The sequence below is a fragment of the Diuraphis noxia genome, unplaced genomic scaffold (assembly GCF_037042655.1).
Source record: "Diuraphis noxia isolate RWA-SAM2 unplaced genomic scaffold, SU_Dnox_SAM2 contig0005, whole genome shotgun sequence".
Classification (NCBI taxonomy): Eukaryota; Metazoa; Arthropoda; class Insecta; order Hemiptera; family Aphididae; genus Diuraphis; species Diuraphis noxia.
In genome coordinates, this window is record NW_028301715.1 from 24,575,069 (window position 1) to 24,594,440 (window position 19,372).

Sequence of the window (19,372 nt, forward strand, 5' to 3'; positions counted from 1 at the left end):
TTCTATCTATCTATATAGATATGACAGAATTTTGTACCTATATATACCTAATTTTATCAAATATGGATAATAGATTAATATTTAAATAAGTAATTCATTGTTGTACCTATATTTCTAATACTTTAATACCCATTCATTTTTATATGGATATAAATGATAAGAAACATACATCGTTGAGATAATGCAGCTACATAATTATATACCAATAATTAAACATAAGAATATTACGATGGTAATGTTAATAAAAATAAGGGTCATCTTTCAATGTCATAGCTATTAACCAGTAATGTTTTGTACACTTAAAATTAATTAATATCAACCACTGGACGACGACACATTTGTTAGGCTGCTCTTGTGATGGGAAAATTACATGTTCTTACTTTTGATCATATCCGTTTGTGATGACTAATTTTTGAAACTTTGATAAAATTTAATGATTACATTGTACATTGAACAATAAAATTATAATTATAATTTAAAATAAATATTTCATTGTTTTAGAGTTTAATTCAAATACTAAGTTACAATCTCCTAGGAAGATTCATGAATGTTTGACTAATTTAATTATCAATATAACACAAAATTAAATTCAATGAAGGCTATGTACTATGTTGATTAAAAGCGTAGCACCCTACTATTCACATTTGAATATTGTGACAACACATTTAAATTATAATCTTTGCTAGAGAACTAATGTTTTCTTTCTTCTGATAAATCAAGAAAGAATTGAAGAAATTTGTTAATTTTTTTATTATGTTATAATTATTGAAAAAAATGAGCGAGCATGCTTGGTGAATTACCAGTGCGATACAAAATGTAAACATATATTTGAATATCAGATTATTTTTTTGTATAAAATAAATATTAAATATACAATATAATGATGGATTGTATGTTACAATCGAATCAATCTCACTCTTACTATTCATCAGAATCAAAAATGTTTTCTCTTGTTTGTTATGAGAATCTATATAAGTTATAATAAATTAATATATATTTATAACTGATATTTTACTCAAGAAATAAATAAGTTAGTAAATAATAAACAGTTATATAATTATAATATCCAGTTTTATTTGATAAACTAGAGTTTATAGGTACCAAGTGTAAATGTTTTTAGCATTTTATAAAATAAAACAAAAAAAACACAAACAGAATTATTCAGTTAATAAAGTTAATTGTCAAATTTATCATAGTTTTTAGACATCATTAAAATAGTTAAAACAAGCATAATACTACATCATTAATAATAGTAAGTAAAATATAAAATTTGGCATTAACATATAATCACGGTTACATTGGACACGGAATGCATGACAACACAGGTAATATTTAAGTACACAAAGAAGATAATGTCCATAAACAATCACAGTTAATTTCAATCTTAATATAAGTAACATATATTTAAATTATGGTTTTCATTTAAGTTAACTTCTTTAACTATTGTCTATCATAGTATCATAAATGGTTTTTTTTCATAAAAATAGTACAATTATATAAACTATTTAAGCCAACAAAATTAATAAAAATATGGAAATCATAACAACCCTGAACTGTTATTGGCCTCGGAATCATATAATTGCACAATGATAATTTAGTGAAATTTGGTAAATGGTTTTTGACCTGTAGGTACTAAATTTTAAATTCGTATAAGTATATAACTATGTCTAAGAAATATGTGAAAACGCAAAAAATGAGCTAACAATAATACTGTGTAAGGATAAAAGTGAACTAATTGCTGATACTTTTTATTGCTTTACACTGAATATCGCCTCTTTATTTTTTCACGCCCATAATTCTTTCAGCTACTCCTAAGTAATAAACGGTTTGTGCGATTCCAAATAGTGGTGCAATCACTATCATTCGACATGCTCCACCTCTGAAGAATGCCAAAGGACCTTCATTACGTAATGTTTTTCTAGAATAAAATTAAAATTATAATTATAATTATTTATTTATTTATTTATAAATATTATCTCACGTAAAACAGTCAACAACTCCTTTATATTCTAATTCGGCATCAGATTTTTTAATCGCCTGTAACCTAGTTTTAATTACATCAATTGGGTTTACAGCTAAAGCAGCACTTGAACCAGCTACACAACCTGACATAAATGAGCACCAAAATACTGCATCACCTGATAAATAAAAATCATAAATTATATTTGAAGTTGATTTGAGGAAAATAAAATAAATACCAGAGCCATCCTTTTTACGTGGTCCTAAAGCATTTAGTCTAGCAAACATCGGAAAATAAATGATGGAAAATGTTACATCACGCATTCCTGTAGCTCCCACACCACGATAGAGACCTAATAACCCTTTAGACGCAACTAATTCTCGTGCCAATGATGTAGCTGAAACTTTTGGTACAGTTTTTCCTTCTAAAAATCATAAATAAAATAAACTATTTAAATTTAAATTTAAAGCCAAACAAAAATTTTTATGGAAAAAAAAACAACCTTACCTAATTTAGCTTGCGCAGCAACTCGTCCTGCATCTTGCATTTGAATTTTTAATAATTCCATAGGAGTGGTAACAACAATTTGAAAAAGCCCTGCTCCTGCACCAGCTAACATTTCGCGTAATAATGTTAAAGGCTTCCTTAAAAATGAAAGTTTTTAATGTGTTTCTTCTGATCTATTTAGTAATTTTTTATAGCATACATACCCAGGTGTTGCCAACCAATGTCGAAATTGATCGTTAGCAGCTAATTTAATGGCTTTTTCTGGTGTAATTAACAAAATATTTACAGCAGACCCTCGATACATTCCAAAATATCCTTCAGCAGTATATGTCTTTCGAAATGCATCAAACCTATACATTAAATTTAAAATATTAAACTATTAAATTATAATTATTACTTTTGTATAGCCTTACATCGATCTATACATGAAGGATCCATCAGGACCTGGTTTTTGATTCTGAAGTCTTGTTTTAACCAAATCCAGTGGGAAAACTATGGTTACTCCAATAATACCTGCTATTCCTCCATTTATTATTTTTGGTAATAAACTGCAATTATAAATTATCATATAATATACAATTTCAATAACAATTATATTTACTATATTCTAAAATCATTATAATCATTGATAATCATTAATATGATTATAAATATATTAATATAATATTATTTTATACCTTTTAATATTTTTCTTTGCATTTAAAAAAAAATAAAAAAAATATTCCTATATAGGTATTAATGAATATTAATTCATTGTATCAAATTTAAAGTGTAAATAAAACAATACTTACGAAAAACGGTTTGAAGATGGAAGTTTTCTGAAAAAAAAAATTATATTTATTTATTAGGTAATATGATAGTATTAAGCACAGGACAATCACAGCTATACAATAAGTAGATAAAGTATAAACATAACATGGAACATTTCATTTAACAAAAGTAGTTTAATAGTAAAAATCAACTTGATTTATGTATAGTTTTTCAATAAGAACAAATGTGTAATTTATATCCCCGTAGGGGTCATTTTGAGTTAGGAATTGGCCATTAGATGTTTTATACAAGTATCAAAACTCAAAAGCCATGGTGTTGATATCACCATTCACCACCCTATAGCTTATATTTTTTACAGTTATTTGATCAGCGTCACCAATTTTTTTTTATTGAAGTTGAAACCATATTCATTAAAATTATATTTTAGGCATAAATTGTCAATTTTTTAGCATAATACAGACATTTATAGTTTTTAATAATAAAAAAAGTGGGCAAGTGGGTCACCTGCTGTATAGTAGAGATGGAGAGTAGGTCACTATAATGGATGTATTAAATTTGAATGCAATGACAGGTATATCATTGTACATGAAAAATGATTCTGAACGGAGATGATTATATTGTTCACAAAATGTTTTCTATATTGACTCTGGAGTTTTTTTTTTAGTTGTTAGAAGAAAAAGTTATGGAGAATCTTGAGTTGGTTTTTTTTTACCTTAGGTAAAAATTACAACAATTTTATGAATTTTCAACTTCATAATTCCATGAAAATTAGAGAATCCAAAAAAGTTAGAATAAATGTAGTAATGTTTTATTTGTAAGAATAAATAATATAATAATATGTTAGGTAAGCTTTGGTCACATAATTCTGATTCAACTATGATCATTAAAAAACTAACAGTTTTAGTTGGATGACATACATAACTAAAAATAAAAATATGCAATATATTGCTTCAATTATTTAATTGTGTTAATGTATACACAGTTACCCTGTTAACTATGTTTAATTAAAATATAATAGAAAAATAAAAAATAGTGAACAATGCTAAAAACAAGTTATTAAATTGACCTTTGTTGGTAAAAAATATGAGAAAATAAAGAGAAATATTAATTATCTTTAAGTTGTAATAGCATTGCATTTGATATAAATAATACTATTTTAACATGCATGTTAGTGTAACAGGTGGTTAGACATTTTATAACAATAACAATTCAACAAATTTGATGTTTTGTTAAAAAATAAAAAGTTCCTTCTGCAAAAATTAATGCCAATAAAATTATAAAACCTAAAAGGCTAATTGATCAGTACTTTTTTACGGTAAATTATTAAATGAATAACTTTTTTTTAAATGTTGATGATCCTAATTCAAAATTTGAATGAGTACCTAGTTTTTACGTTATTTAATTTTATATCTTAATGATAATATGTCTATAATATAGGTTTGTAATCTGTGAAATTATTTTAATTTGAAAATATAATAATTAATACTAGGTATCATTAATTGTAATTATTAACAACTATCAAATTATAATAAAAACTAAAATTGATGTTAAGTATGATTGTTTTATATTTTAGTAAAAATATTTTTAAGGACTATTATCCGTAATATAAACATTGTAAAATCAAAAAAACTATTTGTTTGAATTTTGTATCAGGTGCATGCAATAATCAATTTAATATTTTAGACTACCTAAGAGGGTTTTTATTTGAAAAACAGAAGTTTGAATTGCCACAGGACAAAGTAGTACAAAAATCTCAAGAATTTAAAAAAATGATCTTTATGTAAAAAATTCCAAAAATCAGAAATTGAATAAATGCATTATTAAATGAAAAAGTAGGTGAGCATATATGATAAATCACACTGTACAAGATGTATGATAAGCAAATTTTTGATAGACAAAAGTTTCATTTTAATTAAATTGGATTAACAAACTATGAATAAAATAAGTAGGTAATCAAAATAATTGTTATAATAGATAAAAAGAAAAATGCAAAGGTCAATCTGGTAAAATTGATTCTATAAATACCAATATTGATATAATTTATGATGAGTTCACAATTAAAATTACGTAGGTAGGTACCCTACTATATATTTATAATTTTAAAACAATTGAATGATTTATCACCAAATGTAATAAGGAATTTATGATATTTAACTGAAAACTTTTGGTTATAATATATTCTATCGTAGGCCTATATAGCTATAACATTTTATATAAATGGAATGAATTGTAATTTTTTTTTAATAATATCCATTTGATTTACCTTATAAATGCATAGATGCAAGATACATGTTAGTATTAGGTAGGTATTAATGCCTCAGTGACAGTAAGCTTGTTTTAATCATAAAAATAGACAGCAATATGAGATAAGGTAAACTCGGGTTAACTTCTACCTATTTTAATAATTAAAATTCATCTACTATAACTATATACATAATCAAGTGGCACCTAGGACCCGGGAGTAACGATGATTTGGTAAACAATTTTAATATTCATTTTTTTACAAGCAAATATTTAACTCAAATAACTGTGTAACTTGGGGTGTAACTAGACATCAGAATGTTAGTCAAATGTAAAAATTACAAGCCCATTTCAATACTTATTTTAAGTTAAATTTTTTGTCACACTTTTCCAATGTCTACTGTCTTCATTCACAAAATATTTAAGATTGCAAAGTGAAGTGTTTCGAGACGGATTATAGAAATTAATCTATCTATACAAAAACGATATTATTGTACTACGGAGGTACGTACGCGTGTTGTGTTATTATAGTCACTTGTATACCTACAACCTACACACGTAAACGTAAATCGTTTAATATTCACAATATCAGTTACATCTTACATGAAAGCTAAGTATTTTTAAACATGCGATGAATATCGGATATAATATATAGGTGCAAGACTACTCACGTTGCTTCAGATTGGAGAGCATTAGACGCCATGGCGAGTTAGGATTTTTGAAAACGTTAATCACGTCTGCACGTCACGTACTGTGTTCGAATGGAACACCACTCGGCACTCAACCACTGTCGTCGTAAACTCGTAATCGCAGTGTCATAGATTAAGGACAAACCGCCGACGACGCCAACGACTGCAGTAAGAGCCGCGGCGAGCGACAGACTAAAGACTAAACTACTACAAGTCTACAACTGAAGTATCAAACTAGCATAGTAACATAACCGTAAAGTAAACCGTCGACCGCCTTCGGCCGAAACGAGTGGGTGCCGACTGCGGTCGCGGTGTTAACAGGAGCGGCGGCCGGCGAGGGAGAATCGAAAAAAAAAAATCATACAACACTAAAATATAATTTCGTTTGTCCGTCCGTCGGTGTCGAGCTCGGCAATCGATATGCTTGTATGCAAATATTTTATAACGCAATGATAAAACGTACAATTACTGAATTACCTATTGTGTTCTACGACAACAGTGACTATATTATTTTTATTTATTTTACGCGGCACATGACGTTCTCTGATAGAACGGATAACGATAACCGCCACTCGCCACTTCCACAAACACCGGGAGTCGGGACCCGGCACGCCGGAATTTTTACAGACGAAATCTATTCTATAATCTACGAGTTAATTACGTTTGTCGTTTATGGACTGTGGTTGGACCACGGCGGTTGTAGATTGTTGCTCAACCATAGATTATAGAATGCGCGACGACACAGACAGCCTGCTGCCGCCGTGGTGCACGTCTGGTACTCCGGTACTCCAATCTCTACTTCTCTTTCCTCTATTTAGATAATAAAGCAAAAGGTATTGTTCTCGGTTCTCGCGAGAGTTGACCGTCTTATAACACGCTCTGGCGGTCATGTTTAACGGTTTTGCCATGAGGAAATTCCGAATTGTATGAAAATAAATAATTTCATCGTGTTCAAAGAACGGATAAAGAAAACTTGTAAAAATGTTTATGAATCCGTTGATCAAACTTCAAAGGAAGGAAAATGTGGAAAATGAAAGAAAATACCGCTAGATCGTACTAGTAGGTATCCTGTAAATTAGAGGTCGTATTATATTATATAATCTGTGGTATTATTATGTAATTTGCTCGATTCCGCGACAGTTCATACTTCATCGGGCATCAATTTATTGCGCTAAAAATCATCGCTGACGTTTTATCGCAAGCTTAATAATCGTGTAGTATCGTATCGCGAATATTTCGTCGTGGTTATTTCATCGTGAGAACTACGTCGCTCGTTTAATTTCATCGCGCTTCACTTTATCGTGAGATTTTATCATCGTATTATATACGTGTATGTTGTATAGGTAACGCACCTATCTAAACTGCCAAACTGCGATAAACGACCCAAACACAGTTGACTGCTGGCCGACTTCCACGGGTTGGACAGAAAACATACCGCGTCACAGCAGAAAGAATTATTAGGATTGTAGATGACTACGGAAATAAACCAATTTGGTTCTATTTGAAAGGATTGGCCTTCAATTTTGATGTCCAAAAACATTGAATATTTTTATTTTTATTTATTTATTATTGTATTTTATATTATTATTGTATTATTGTATTTAACGATTGAACTTTTTTTTTAAATTATTAAAGTAATGAAGCTTAATAAACATTAATAAACATTTTATAAAAAAATCTAATTAATTTATTTATTTGATACGATGATGAATATTGCGATGATGCGTCATACACGTTGATATGCCACGCGATATAATGTATTCGATAAACTGTTACACGATGAAATGTTGGCGAGGATGTTTAGAGCAATGAACTAGTGGCGATGAATTGACGCACAACGAATAGGCTCGCGATGAAATAGCCACGATGAAAGGACGGTGTACCAATTTGCTCAATGCACAAAATTGTTGAAATATATATATTTTTTTTTATAAATTTATTATAAGGCTTCGACATCAAAGGTCTTTAGCCTGCATTAAATTAATATAAATAAGTGAACATTATAATTATTACAAGTATTTACATGTGTTTACAATTGATGTCTTATGTTTATACTATGGAAGAATAGGTACATTGATTGTGCCCGTATTGTCTTCATTGAGAGTGCTTGATGGAGTGAGGTGGGGTTTTTGAGGATCTTGCGGGCTTCCGTGTATTTGGTGCAATTTATGATGATATGTTCTAGTGTTGGTGTCTCATTGCAAGTATCACATACTGGGGTTCTTTTCTTTTGAGATATTGAGATAAGCATGAGTTAAATGTGAGTGGCCTATTTTAGCTCGAGTAATATTTACTTCATCTCTTCGTTTGGTGTTGGAAGGGTATTTTAATTTTTAATAGATTATTTTATTTTACGTTTCTCAGTTTGTTAGAGAGGGGTAGGTGTAGGTTAGACCAGAACTTTTGCCATTCTTCCATTAATTTATGATGTATAATGTTGAAATTTTCGGATGAGTTTGTGTTTATCTTTGTGAAGGAAGGAGGTGGCTTCATAGGCTATAGAGTCAGCTTTCTCATTTCCGGGTATCCCAATGTAAGAGGGGACCCACATGAAGTTTGTTGGTCTATTTATTTCAGATATTAGTTTCTGGATATGTTGGACGAGCTCGATTTTTTAATAGGGGTTTGATATTGATGAGAGGGCTCTCAGAGAGTCACTGATGATAATGCTGCAATTTTCCGGGTTTGAAGATAAGACAATTTTTAATGCTTCATAAATAGCGTAAATTTCGGCTGTATATATACTAGTGGAAGGCGGTAGTTGGAAAAGAAATATATATATTATATAGGTACTTGTTTTTATATACCTACTTATCTATAGACTATGATTGAGATCTTTCCTCCTTAGCACCAAATCAAAAATCAAAATATAGCGTAAAATTTGCATAACTAATCTATTATCTATGTTTCTATGATTCTAATTTCTAACACTATATCCTTGACAAAATATTGTAAATATCTTTATTTATTCTAATCCCTATATGGCCTGTGGCTGCCGGAAAAATGGGCAATGCAGACTTGGAAAATGGAAATTCAAATTATTCACTGCAGGTTCGTAACTGAAGACCTTACCTGTCTGAGGTGATAATACAATCAATGTCCAATGGTTATACCACAGATTATATAAAATCTGCGGTTATACGATATGATCCATGTTATATTTACACCAATTATTTTTATTTTTTGATCTAAGGCATTCCTAGCTAGAATAGCTATCTATAAGCCTACTGATAATATACACCTATTATACATTTATAACACTATAGCAATATAACCCATCTAACCAATTTGCTTACCCAATCTTATAAAAAACATTTTTTAAAAGTATTTAATACAAATACAAATATGTATTTAATGTGAAAAGTATTTAGGTACCTACCACCCATACATTAAAATTAGGCACACATACATTTTACAGATAAGTATTAGGTACTTTAAAAAGTAGGTATTTATAGACACCAATTATGTTGCTACAGATAAATGGGAAGAAGTAAATTCCTTCGAATTTTTTTATGTATAATGGTGTCATTAGGGTCATATCAGGTGATAAGTTTTTTAGCTCTATAAAAACTAAAGAAAAAATGTATAGCCTCCAACGCACCATCAAAAATTGTTTTTAGGCTACACCACTGATACATACTTTCAAGTTCTGTACAATGACATTTTTTTTACTTTATAAATCAAACCAACTGAATTTTGCATTATTTTTTTAAAGCATTTTACACTTCATCATTTGATGTAAGTACCTATGTTATCATTAATTCAGCTATTAAGCTATTTTCGTTGGAAGGTATTTTAATTTTTGGTTCGCAGGTATCTATAGACTATTATAATAATCACGTAAAAAAATAATACATACCTATCTTATTTTACGTATTTATATATATACAATACAGCTGCTGGTATCTACGATGTACCTACAACTTTTAATTATTATATTACATTCTTATTTTTATTTTTTTTTTTTTAATACAGAATGTCACACAAGAATTTACCCGATGCGACATCTCCTGACTCCTGAGATAAATATCATCAATTTGTTTTTTTTTTTATTAGACTCACATAGACAAGGGATTTACATGCCTACATGCTACATTTATTTTATTTTTTAATTTTTTATAAAAATAAAGATACCTTCAAAGATGCCCCATGGGCATCTTATGCGCAGAGAAGAACCTGTAATGTGCCTAACCTGCGGAGAACCTCTCACAGTCAAGCATCTCCTTATCCACTGCCGTATCCATATAGATACCAGAAAAATCTAAAATTGCCCGACAACCTTTTTGAAGCCCTCAGCCCTACCTATGACAACACCAACAAAATAATTACATTTTTAAAACAAATTGATATGTATAATCTAATTTAAGAACCTATTGTATAACCATATTTTACTATGATGTACTAAATACTAATTTTGTTAAAAGCTATAATAACCTTAGCAGTTGAAGTTGTACCATGAATAATAAAAAAAAAAAAGATACCTATTTTATAGAGTTTATTTTGCTGAACATTATTTTGACCTTTCAATATTTTATTTTCATTAATTTTCATTAATAATTTTTTTAGTTAATAGATTAAACGGCAAAAAACTGGTTTTTATCCGGGCTGCGAGTCACCGTCTAATCCACTCTGACGTCTATGGCTAATGGGTATATCCTCACGGGGCACTCTGTATACGTCTATAAATTGAATAATTGATAAAGGATAAAATTATTTACAACATAAATTTAAAAAGAAGTATAAAAAATGAAAAATCTTTCTCAAGCACCTTACGAGACTTAACTTATAGTTTGACCTCGTCGAGACTATCATCGTTTATTTCCACATTTTCACAGATGAAAAATTGCGGTTCGTCCACGTCGACAAGAGACAACTGACAGGCTATGCCGTGTTTTGGCTATATTATTATAAATTGTGGAAAATATGAAAAATGCTATATTCTTGAACAGTTAAACATTTAGTTAAATCATTGATTATAAATTAATGCCACGAGATAAATCCTAAAAATAATTAATAAGCAATCCGGGCGCACAGGCTAATGCAATGGTGTATTTACGACTTTCTTCTAGGAAGAGTTGACTACAACTGACGACTATTGACTAAGTTTTAATGAAGTAATACTTACATATAATATAAATATTAATTAGTAATAATATAATATTATAACTAATTACTAAATATACATCTATACGGCGGATACGGGTTCACTAATATCAAATATGAGCCAATGTGTGGGCTAAGTTTTTGAATAGAACACTGCGTTTAATTTTTTGCTATAGGTAAACAAACGCATTAAGGTACCCATTTTTTTAGGTTACCTGCCTAACGTCATGATTAAAGATGTCTTTAATCATGCTAACGTCAAGGTCGGTGGTTATCTGGTCAAAGTTGGTGATTTTAACTTTTTACCAAAAAATTAATAGTCCATTTGGATAAGTGGAATTATTTTTGACTGTTCGAGGTAAAAATCTTAAAACCTAGATACAGATGAAATCTTTACTAATCATTAGCTTTAAACATACAATACTATACAATATATATATATATAACCACTTTATTAAAATGTGATATGACTAGTAAAGCTATAGCTGATTTTAAAAATAAAATAATATCGCGTTACGCATTTAGTTATCTTAAACAAATAAATGAAATATTATAACTTTTTTATGACTATGATTTGTGATCTATAACTAAATGTCTATGAATTCTGGGTGTTCGGTTCGGTTCGAAAATCGAACAGTTCGTAACGAAAATATTATGACCATTCAATTACCTATTTTTGTATTTTTTACTGCGAAACAATAATATTATGTGTTTATTATTAAGTAACTTATGATTTATTATTATTTAACGCATAATATAGCCATATAGGTATTATTAAACTTTACTGTCCATTTTTTATTTGAGCTTTAAGTTATTATAATATTTTGCAATACCTTAAAAATAATAGGGCCTTCTCCCAAAGGGTAGTTTTAATTGAATAAATGCCCATATAGACATATAGTATATATTTTTTCACCAAAACGGACTATAATTTAGATCAATTTGTCCAAAACATATTCATGTTGGAAAAAATTGTTATTTAATTTCAATAATAAAATTAAAAATTTAATATATTTTCAACTATAAAATTTGCACTTTTTTGTTATATTGTCAATACTCCACAAAATGTATACATTTTAATATTTTATCAATGTATTACTGTATTAGGTATCTGTTGAGTAATTATTTTATTTAAATTACAGCAAAAATTACGTATGAGGAACATCATGCATATTATTTTGTATTAATTGTTAAGTTATCAAAATTTTTGATTTAGAGAAAAAAATTGTATAAAGATAATTCAAAAAAGCTTATTTTATGTCATATAAATAACAAAAATAAATATGATATGTATTTAAAAAATATATAATAAATAATAAATTTTTGATGAAAGATTCAAGTATTTACAAATTTTAAATTACAATTATTCAGTTTTGAGTTTTGAATGACAATTATTAATAAGAAAATTGATTTTCTCAAAAACTGTTTTTGCATAAAAATTCTTGTTTCATGTTTGTATATAAATATAATTTTATATTACCCTGTAAAATTTGATATTACATATTTATATGATTAATGACATATTAGTGTTAATTAACTTGTATTAATCATCAAGCATATAAAATTTATAATGAGATAAAGGCTAAATACTAAATAGGGTATCACATAATGTGTTGAAAGCATTATTTTGTCATTAAGATTGTACAAAGCATCATGATTCTAATTTATAGTATTTACCAGCACTTTTGATTGGCACCTGCTTCAACATTTTTAGTTTTGAGAGTTATACTTCATTAAATACATTTTATTGAAACCTGAAAATTCTTTATGGAGTGCTCCATATTAATGAATAATATGTATGTTTAGTAAAATAAAATGGCAAGGTATGTTTAACTAAAAATTCAAAACATTTTAATATTAATCAGAGTTTGATTTGTTTGCAAACTTATAATATTCATAATTATTACAAATTATATACTAAAACAACACAGTTATTTACAACTTTTTAAACTTAATAACATTAGTAGTTGTCAGCCTATGACTAAATTTATAAATTATACAATGTACAATAATATGATTTTATAACTTATAAGTCTTCATGGTTAGTCACATTCCAATTAGCTCCCGAGTGAATGTCATTATTTGCTGGACCTATTAAAGCTTTGGCAAAATGTGTGTTTGAAAAGTATAAGTTAGCTACATTTAATAGATCATCAATTTTTACATTCATAATTTGATTTCTGTGTTGCTGTCTAATTTGTTGGTCCATATCATTGAAAAACAATGCATTACCTTTTGACATTGGTGCTACAGGATGATCTATTCCTTGGAATATGGCTAATTTTGCTTCATTCAGTTCTTCAATTGTTATATTTCTTTTATTTACCCAATTACAAACACCATCAAAGGCTTCAAATGTCTCAATTGGTTTTGGATCTCGGTAAGAGAACATTTGAATGCTTCCAGACGTACTCAGTGAAGCACCAGAACCATAAGCACCATTTTTTTCTCTCACTGTAGGTAATAAATATTTTGAGCTCACATACTTGCAAAGAACTTTAAGAGGAGCAAAATCCTTATGAGCGTAGTGAACGCCTGGTAAAGCTTTTGCACAATAATTTACAGAAAACGGTAGCACGTGATGGAAACACTTAACATTGTTATCTTGTTTATCAATTTTATTATATTCATTTAACTGATCCCAATTTCCGCAAATTGTGTTTAGAAAACTTTCCAGACCTTTAACTGCTGTGGAATTATTGTCTACAATGGTTAAAGAACATTTCATAGTATTTTTGTTCAATATTTCTTCACTGATTTTTTCTAGTTTTTTCAATATTGGTTTTAAATCATCAATTTGGGCAATTTTTTTCATTTCACTTACATATTGGAGTCCACCATATGTTTCACGTTGAGCATCAATTGGATTGATACCAGCAGTTGCACACAACATGGCATACATGTGCCCACTACCTGAAATACTGTTGGCCAAACTACTTGCTTCTTCTTGTATAAGAGTTTTGAATCTGTTTTCATCTTCAAAAGTTACTTGGGTAAATATTTGTTTCCATAGATCAAACATTTCATCAACATTTTTGTCTAAACAATGTGAATTCAGAATAACACTTTCTTTCATGTTAAATAAATTTCTAGGTGAATCTATAATGGATTGGGACACTTGCAAACCTCCAGTAGATTTCCTTACCAATTGGTCAAACTGCCGAAAGTCCATAGATTTAGTACCCATTCTGGTTACAACATTACAAAATAATGGAATGAGTGTCTTTAAATCATTAGATAAATGTGATGTGTTTATTAAACCCCTAAAATAAGTCACGTGATTAGTTGGTTGTGGAAATATAAAAACTGGAGTGTTATTAATGTTTTCCATTATAAGTGGTACAGAATCAGTTGTCTTTTTTAAATCGTTGATGCTCAAAGATGGTAAACATGTAACATCTTGTGTCGCATCTTGCTGATTCCGAAGTTCCAAGCCCTGTTGATAAATGTTTTCTTTATCTGCATCAGATAAAGTAGCCAGTTTTTCTTTTAGTAACTTTTCCTCATTTTCTTTTCTCAATTCTTCAAAATTGTTTTCAGGTGACATAGTCATAACAAGTTTGTGATTATTATTCAACAAATACTTATCAACTAGTGATTGTAAATAATTAGGTTGATTAGATAATTTTTTCTTAAATTCATCTATCTTTTCACTGACACACATTGAATCCAAAATATTACCATCATGATTCCAAATAGGCAAAGTACCATACAAGAGTTGTAATCCAAAATTTGAAGTCTGATGTCTCATAGACAGTTCAACAGAATGTAAAATATTATCAATATCACGATTATCAAAACCTTCCTTTATGACTGATTTAATGGTATCTTCGTAAATTGATTCCACGCGTTCAAAATCTGATACCTTTAAACCCTGAAGCCCTACTGCAAAAAATGAGTCTCTCGTTTGATCTGTGAAGCCAGTTGCAGCACTGAAATCTGTTCCAATGTTTGGTTCTATGAGAGCTTTGTAAAACTTAGCATTAGGTCCATTTAATAATAATCTTGAAAGTATAGCTAGCTCAAAGGTTTCTTGTGTATTAGTGATGTCGCTCCAAAGGGTGCCAATACTTAAAGACGATTGTTTATCTTTAGGTACCATTGGATCTTCCCTGCAAGCAACATGTGCACGTTTAGATGTTGTCCAACGTTTTTCATTTGGAACCATTGTTTCATTTTTAATAGATGGATCTGCTGAACAATCTTTTAGAAATGTATCATTTAAAAATCTAAGATGATTTTCTAAGTTAAAATTTCCATAAGAATAAAAACGGCTATTACTTGGATGATAATATCTATGGTGAAAAGCAACGAGATCTGAATGAGTTAAAGATGGAATAACATTAGGATCACCACCTGAATTGATGCCGTATGTATTACTTGGTAAAATATAATTCAGAAAATGATCATTGTAAATTTGTTGATTATCTGAATACACACCTTTCATTTCATTATAAACAACCCCTTTTATTTCTATTGGAGAACTCTTATCATCCACATCTTTATGTTCTAAACGCCAACCTTCTTGACGAAAATCAGATTCTCGTAACATTGGATTGAAAACAGCATCTAAATACACTGACATTAGGTTGTAGTAATCAGATTGATTTTCAGTGCAGAATGGATAAAAGGTATAATCAGGTGCAGTCATTGCATTCATGAAATTGGCCATGGATCGATTGAGCATTTTAAAAAATGGATCACGGCATGGAAATTTTTTACTGCCACATAATGTAGTATGTTCAAGAATATGTGGCAATCCATTAGACTGCTTCGGTGTTGTACGGAATGCTACACTAAAAACATTGTTTGTGTCATTTCTATCTATGTGCAGATAATCTGCCCCAGATTTTTGGTGTTCGAGGCGCAACGCAGTAAGTTGAAAGTCAGTAACTGGTCTGATTTCTTTAACAACAAAGCCTTCTACTACTTGCCCAACTTTGAAAATAGCATCATTTGGTGTTTTAGTTTTTAGAACGCTTAAGCCACGAATATTTCTACTGTGTTTGTTAAGTGTTTTTGAAAGTCTGAGCATCTTGAACAGTTAAAATTAATGCTGAAAAAAAAAAATTAAGACAATAATTTATTAAAATAATAAGCAACATGTCATGTACCTAATGTGTTTTAATATGTATTTTATTTTATTTTATATATATCATACTTTGAATTCCAACAAAGAGAATTAAAACTGTTTAGTGTTTGTAGGCTAACATTTTTCATAGACAGACATAACTTATAGCCAGTAATAATCCCAAAATGACTTAGTATACTATAATAAAAATGACAAGTATCTGAACGTGTTTATTTTATTTTTAGTATAATGGATAATAAGACAACATGCATATAAAATTGAAATTATTTTTTTCTTAAAATGTATAGAAAATCAATTACTTAAATAAGTTGACAGAGTATGCACTTCTAAGAAGCCAGACGATTTATTAGATTACTATTGACATCGCCATAATTTAAAAGTTAACCTTTTCGTGAGCCTTGGATGTTCAGACACAGACTAAATAAAATAGACTCCATGGTTTAGATAAAATTAAAATTTTACAACTAGATTAGTCATAAAAATCAAAAGTACTTGTACTAACCATATTAGCAAGACTTTATTGATTGTGAATAATTTGAAAGTATTATTGAAAAATCTTAAAAATACTGACCTATATTGACACATAGAACATTATACAAATCTTCACTAATTCTATGGTCTATACGAACACCACTGTTTTTTTTATATATTAACATTAGTATATAGTATGTGGCCTACCGGCAAACGCTATAGGCTCTACCTACAACCAGCTGGTTTTTACATAGGCTTAATAGATACGCTTTAATCTTTTTCTTCGGTCAACACTTTATCTGTATTGCCTTGACTATATGACATAAGTGCCAAAGGTGCATAAATGACATATCATTTGGGCCAAAATTAATATTTTATATAAGAAGTTATATCAAAGTGTCGATCTTATAAAAAATTATAAATAAATATAATAGAAAATAATTATAATTTTAATAATTAATAGGTTAATTTTTTTATCTCATAATACATTGTCAATAATTACATTTTTGAAATATAAAAAAAAATACACATAAATCTATACAGAGTGATTCTTTTAAGTGGGTACATTAATTATCTCGAAAAGTATTTACTTTTTTCAAAATATTTTTTTACAAAGTTTCAAGTTGTTAAAAAACCAACGTTTTTATTAAAAAATTATATTTTTAAATATTTTTTATCCTTATAATTTTTTAAGTTTTTTACTTTTTTGAATGACAACATAGAGTTTTAATTTCATATTCCAAAGCAGAATATTTTCCTAAGTATTTTGATTCACAAAAATCAAATTTAGGATGAGTAGTTTATGAGTTATATGTATTTAAAGTTTAGACAAGCGGAGTAGTGGACAAACATTTTGCGGGGTAACCCCGTACCACTCCACTCTGCCAATCTAAACTTTAAATACTTATAACTCAAAAACTACTGGCCCTAAATTCGATTTTTATGAACCAAAATACTTAGAAAATTATTCTGCTTTGGAATATGAAATTAAAACTCTATGTTGTCATTCAAAAAAGTAAAAAACTTAAAAAATGATAAGGATAAAAAATATTTAAAAATATAATTTTTTAATGAAAACGTTGGTTTTTTAACAACTTGAAACCATGTATAAAAATATTTTGAAAAAAGTAAATACTTTTCGAGATAATTAGTGTACCCACTTAAAAGAATCACCTTGTATATGTTTATAATATTTTGATATCTATTAACCGTGGCACACAGGTACCCAGGATTATGGTGCTAGATATGGCCGAAGTTTTGTATAACATAATATTATATTTATTTTATACAGGACAACAATTTTTTGACAAACAAATTTTTTACTAGGTATTACTACTACAATAATTATACTATAATATTATGATATAATTTTTAATTTATTTATTTGTGGTAGACCGCATACTTTATGACAGGCAACATTAGAGTAATATATAAATGAGTATATTATACAATCATAGTTTGTAAAAATTAAATTAGATATTAAAAATCTGTCAAATTCTCAACAAATTACAATTTCACATTATAATAAAATTGGTATAAATTAACTAATAATAAAGCATACTCACATATTTAAAGGTATATTTGATAATAACTAATCTGCAAAGTGCCAATATTTTTGTATTAATTTATTTGAATATAAAATTAACAGGTAATTGTTAATTTATTACATTTTTGTAATAAACATTACTATCTGGACGACAACGAGTCAAAGACAAAACACTATAATATACTAATATACCTAGCAAAGTTGCAGAGTAGCAAATAACGGGAGACAGCCAATAAACAGGACTAAAAACTGATGAACACAGAACAGTAGAACACTGAACGGTGAGATGACTGAGTTGGTGTCGTTGGTGAATAGTAAGTACTAAGTTGATCTCGTTTCTCGTAGTTTAGTAGTTTGTTATCAGCAATTCGACTATCAACACGGACTAGTCCGTGACTATCAGTATAATTGGGTATACACGATTAAAAAAGATGCTAAATAAATATTTTCTCTTCTAAGTATGATCAGAGAAAATACCTACCAATCATGGAATATTAAGCCGCGTAATATAGATAAACAATATTGGCGATAATCATGATAAGGTTTTTTAAATTGAATAGATTTAAAATATTTTGATTAGTAATTAACGATGGTGTTTAAACGCTCAAACTGTGTAGATTAAAATTTTCAAACCTATATAATTTCAAACCGTTTAATGTCAATATATTTTAGACATGGTAATTAGCAGTTGTTGACTTGGGTGAGGGGGGGGCGGGGGGACCGAGTACCTCTATTAATTTTTTGGATACGCTAGCGTACACCTGCTTCTTTTTTAAAGGGGAACGCATGGGACGGATTGCTAAGTAAACTTTTAACCCCCCACCACCATGATTATGTAAGTTATATTAAAATGCTAGGGACGCTACATTTTAAAAGTAACCAGAGTACCTCTACTACTTTAATTCCAAGTCAACCACTGGTAATTAGTAATAGTTTATGTACCATAATATATGATACAATCAAACAATAAATATGAAATACAACGTACCTAT

The 19,372-nt window shown here is 28.8% G+C and overlaps 2 protein-coding genes across 3 annotated transcripts; both read right to left on the reverse strand.

Moving 5' to 3' along the window:
• Positions 1 to 1,049: 1,049 nt before the first annotated feature.
• Positions 1,050 to 6,641, reverse strand: LOC107172012 (mitochondrial glutamate carrier 1-like). The gene is made up of 8 exons (XM_089229037.1): positions 6,151 to 6,641; positions 3,259 to 3,285; positions 2,881 to 3,015; positions 2,671 to 2,817; positions 2,468 to 2,604; positions 2,199 to 2,384; positions 1,982 to 2,138; positions 1,050 to 1,918 (listed from the first exon to the last, which is right to left on the reverse strand). The coding sequence occupies exons 1-8, from the start codon at positions 6,180 to 6,182 to the stop codon at positions 1,777 to 1,779; spliced, it is 963 nt and encodes a 320-aa protein (XP_089085163.1). The 5' UTR covers positions 6,183 to 6,641; the 3' UTR covers positions 1,050 to 1,776.
• A 6,458-nt stretch (positions 6,642 to 13,099) lies between these two features.
• LOC107163676 (presequence protease, mitochondrial) lies at positions 13,100 to 18,740 on the reverse strand. 2 transcript variants are annotated; one of them, XM_089229232.1, is made up of 3 exons: positions 18,573 to 18,740; positions 18,400 to 18,430; positions 13,100 to 16,327 (listed from the first exon to the last, which is right to left on the reverse strand). In XM_089229232.1, the coding sequence occupies exon 3, from the start codon at positions 16,304 to 16,306 to the stop codon at positions 13,298 to 13,300; it is 3,009 nt and encodes a 1,002-aa protein (XP_089085358.1). In that variant the 5' UTR covers positions 16,307 to 16,327; positions 18,400 to 18,430; positions 18,573 to 18,740; the 3' UTR covers positions 13,100 to 13,297. The 2 variants fall into 2 exon arrangements, with proteins under 2 accessions (XP_089085358.1, XP_089085357.1); XM_089229231.1 differs by having other exon boundaries at positions 18,400 to 18,740.
• Between the last annotated feature and the right edge of the window lie 632 nt (positions 18,741 to 19,372).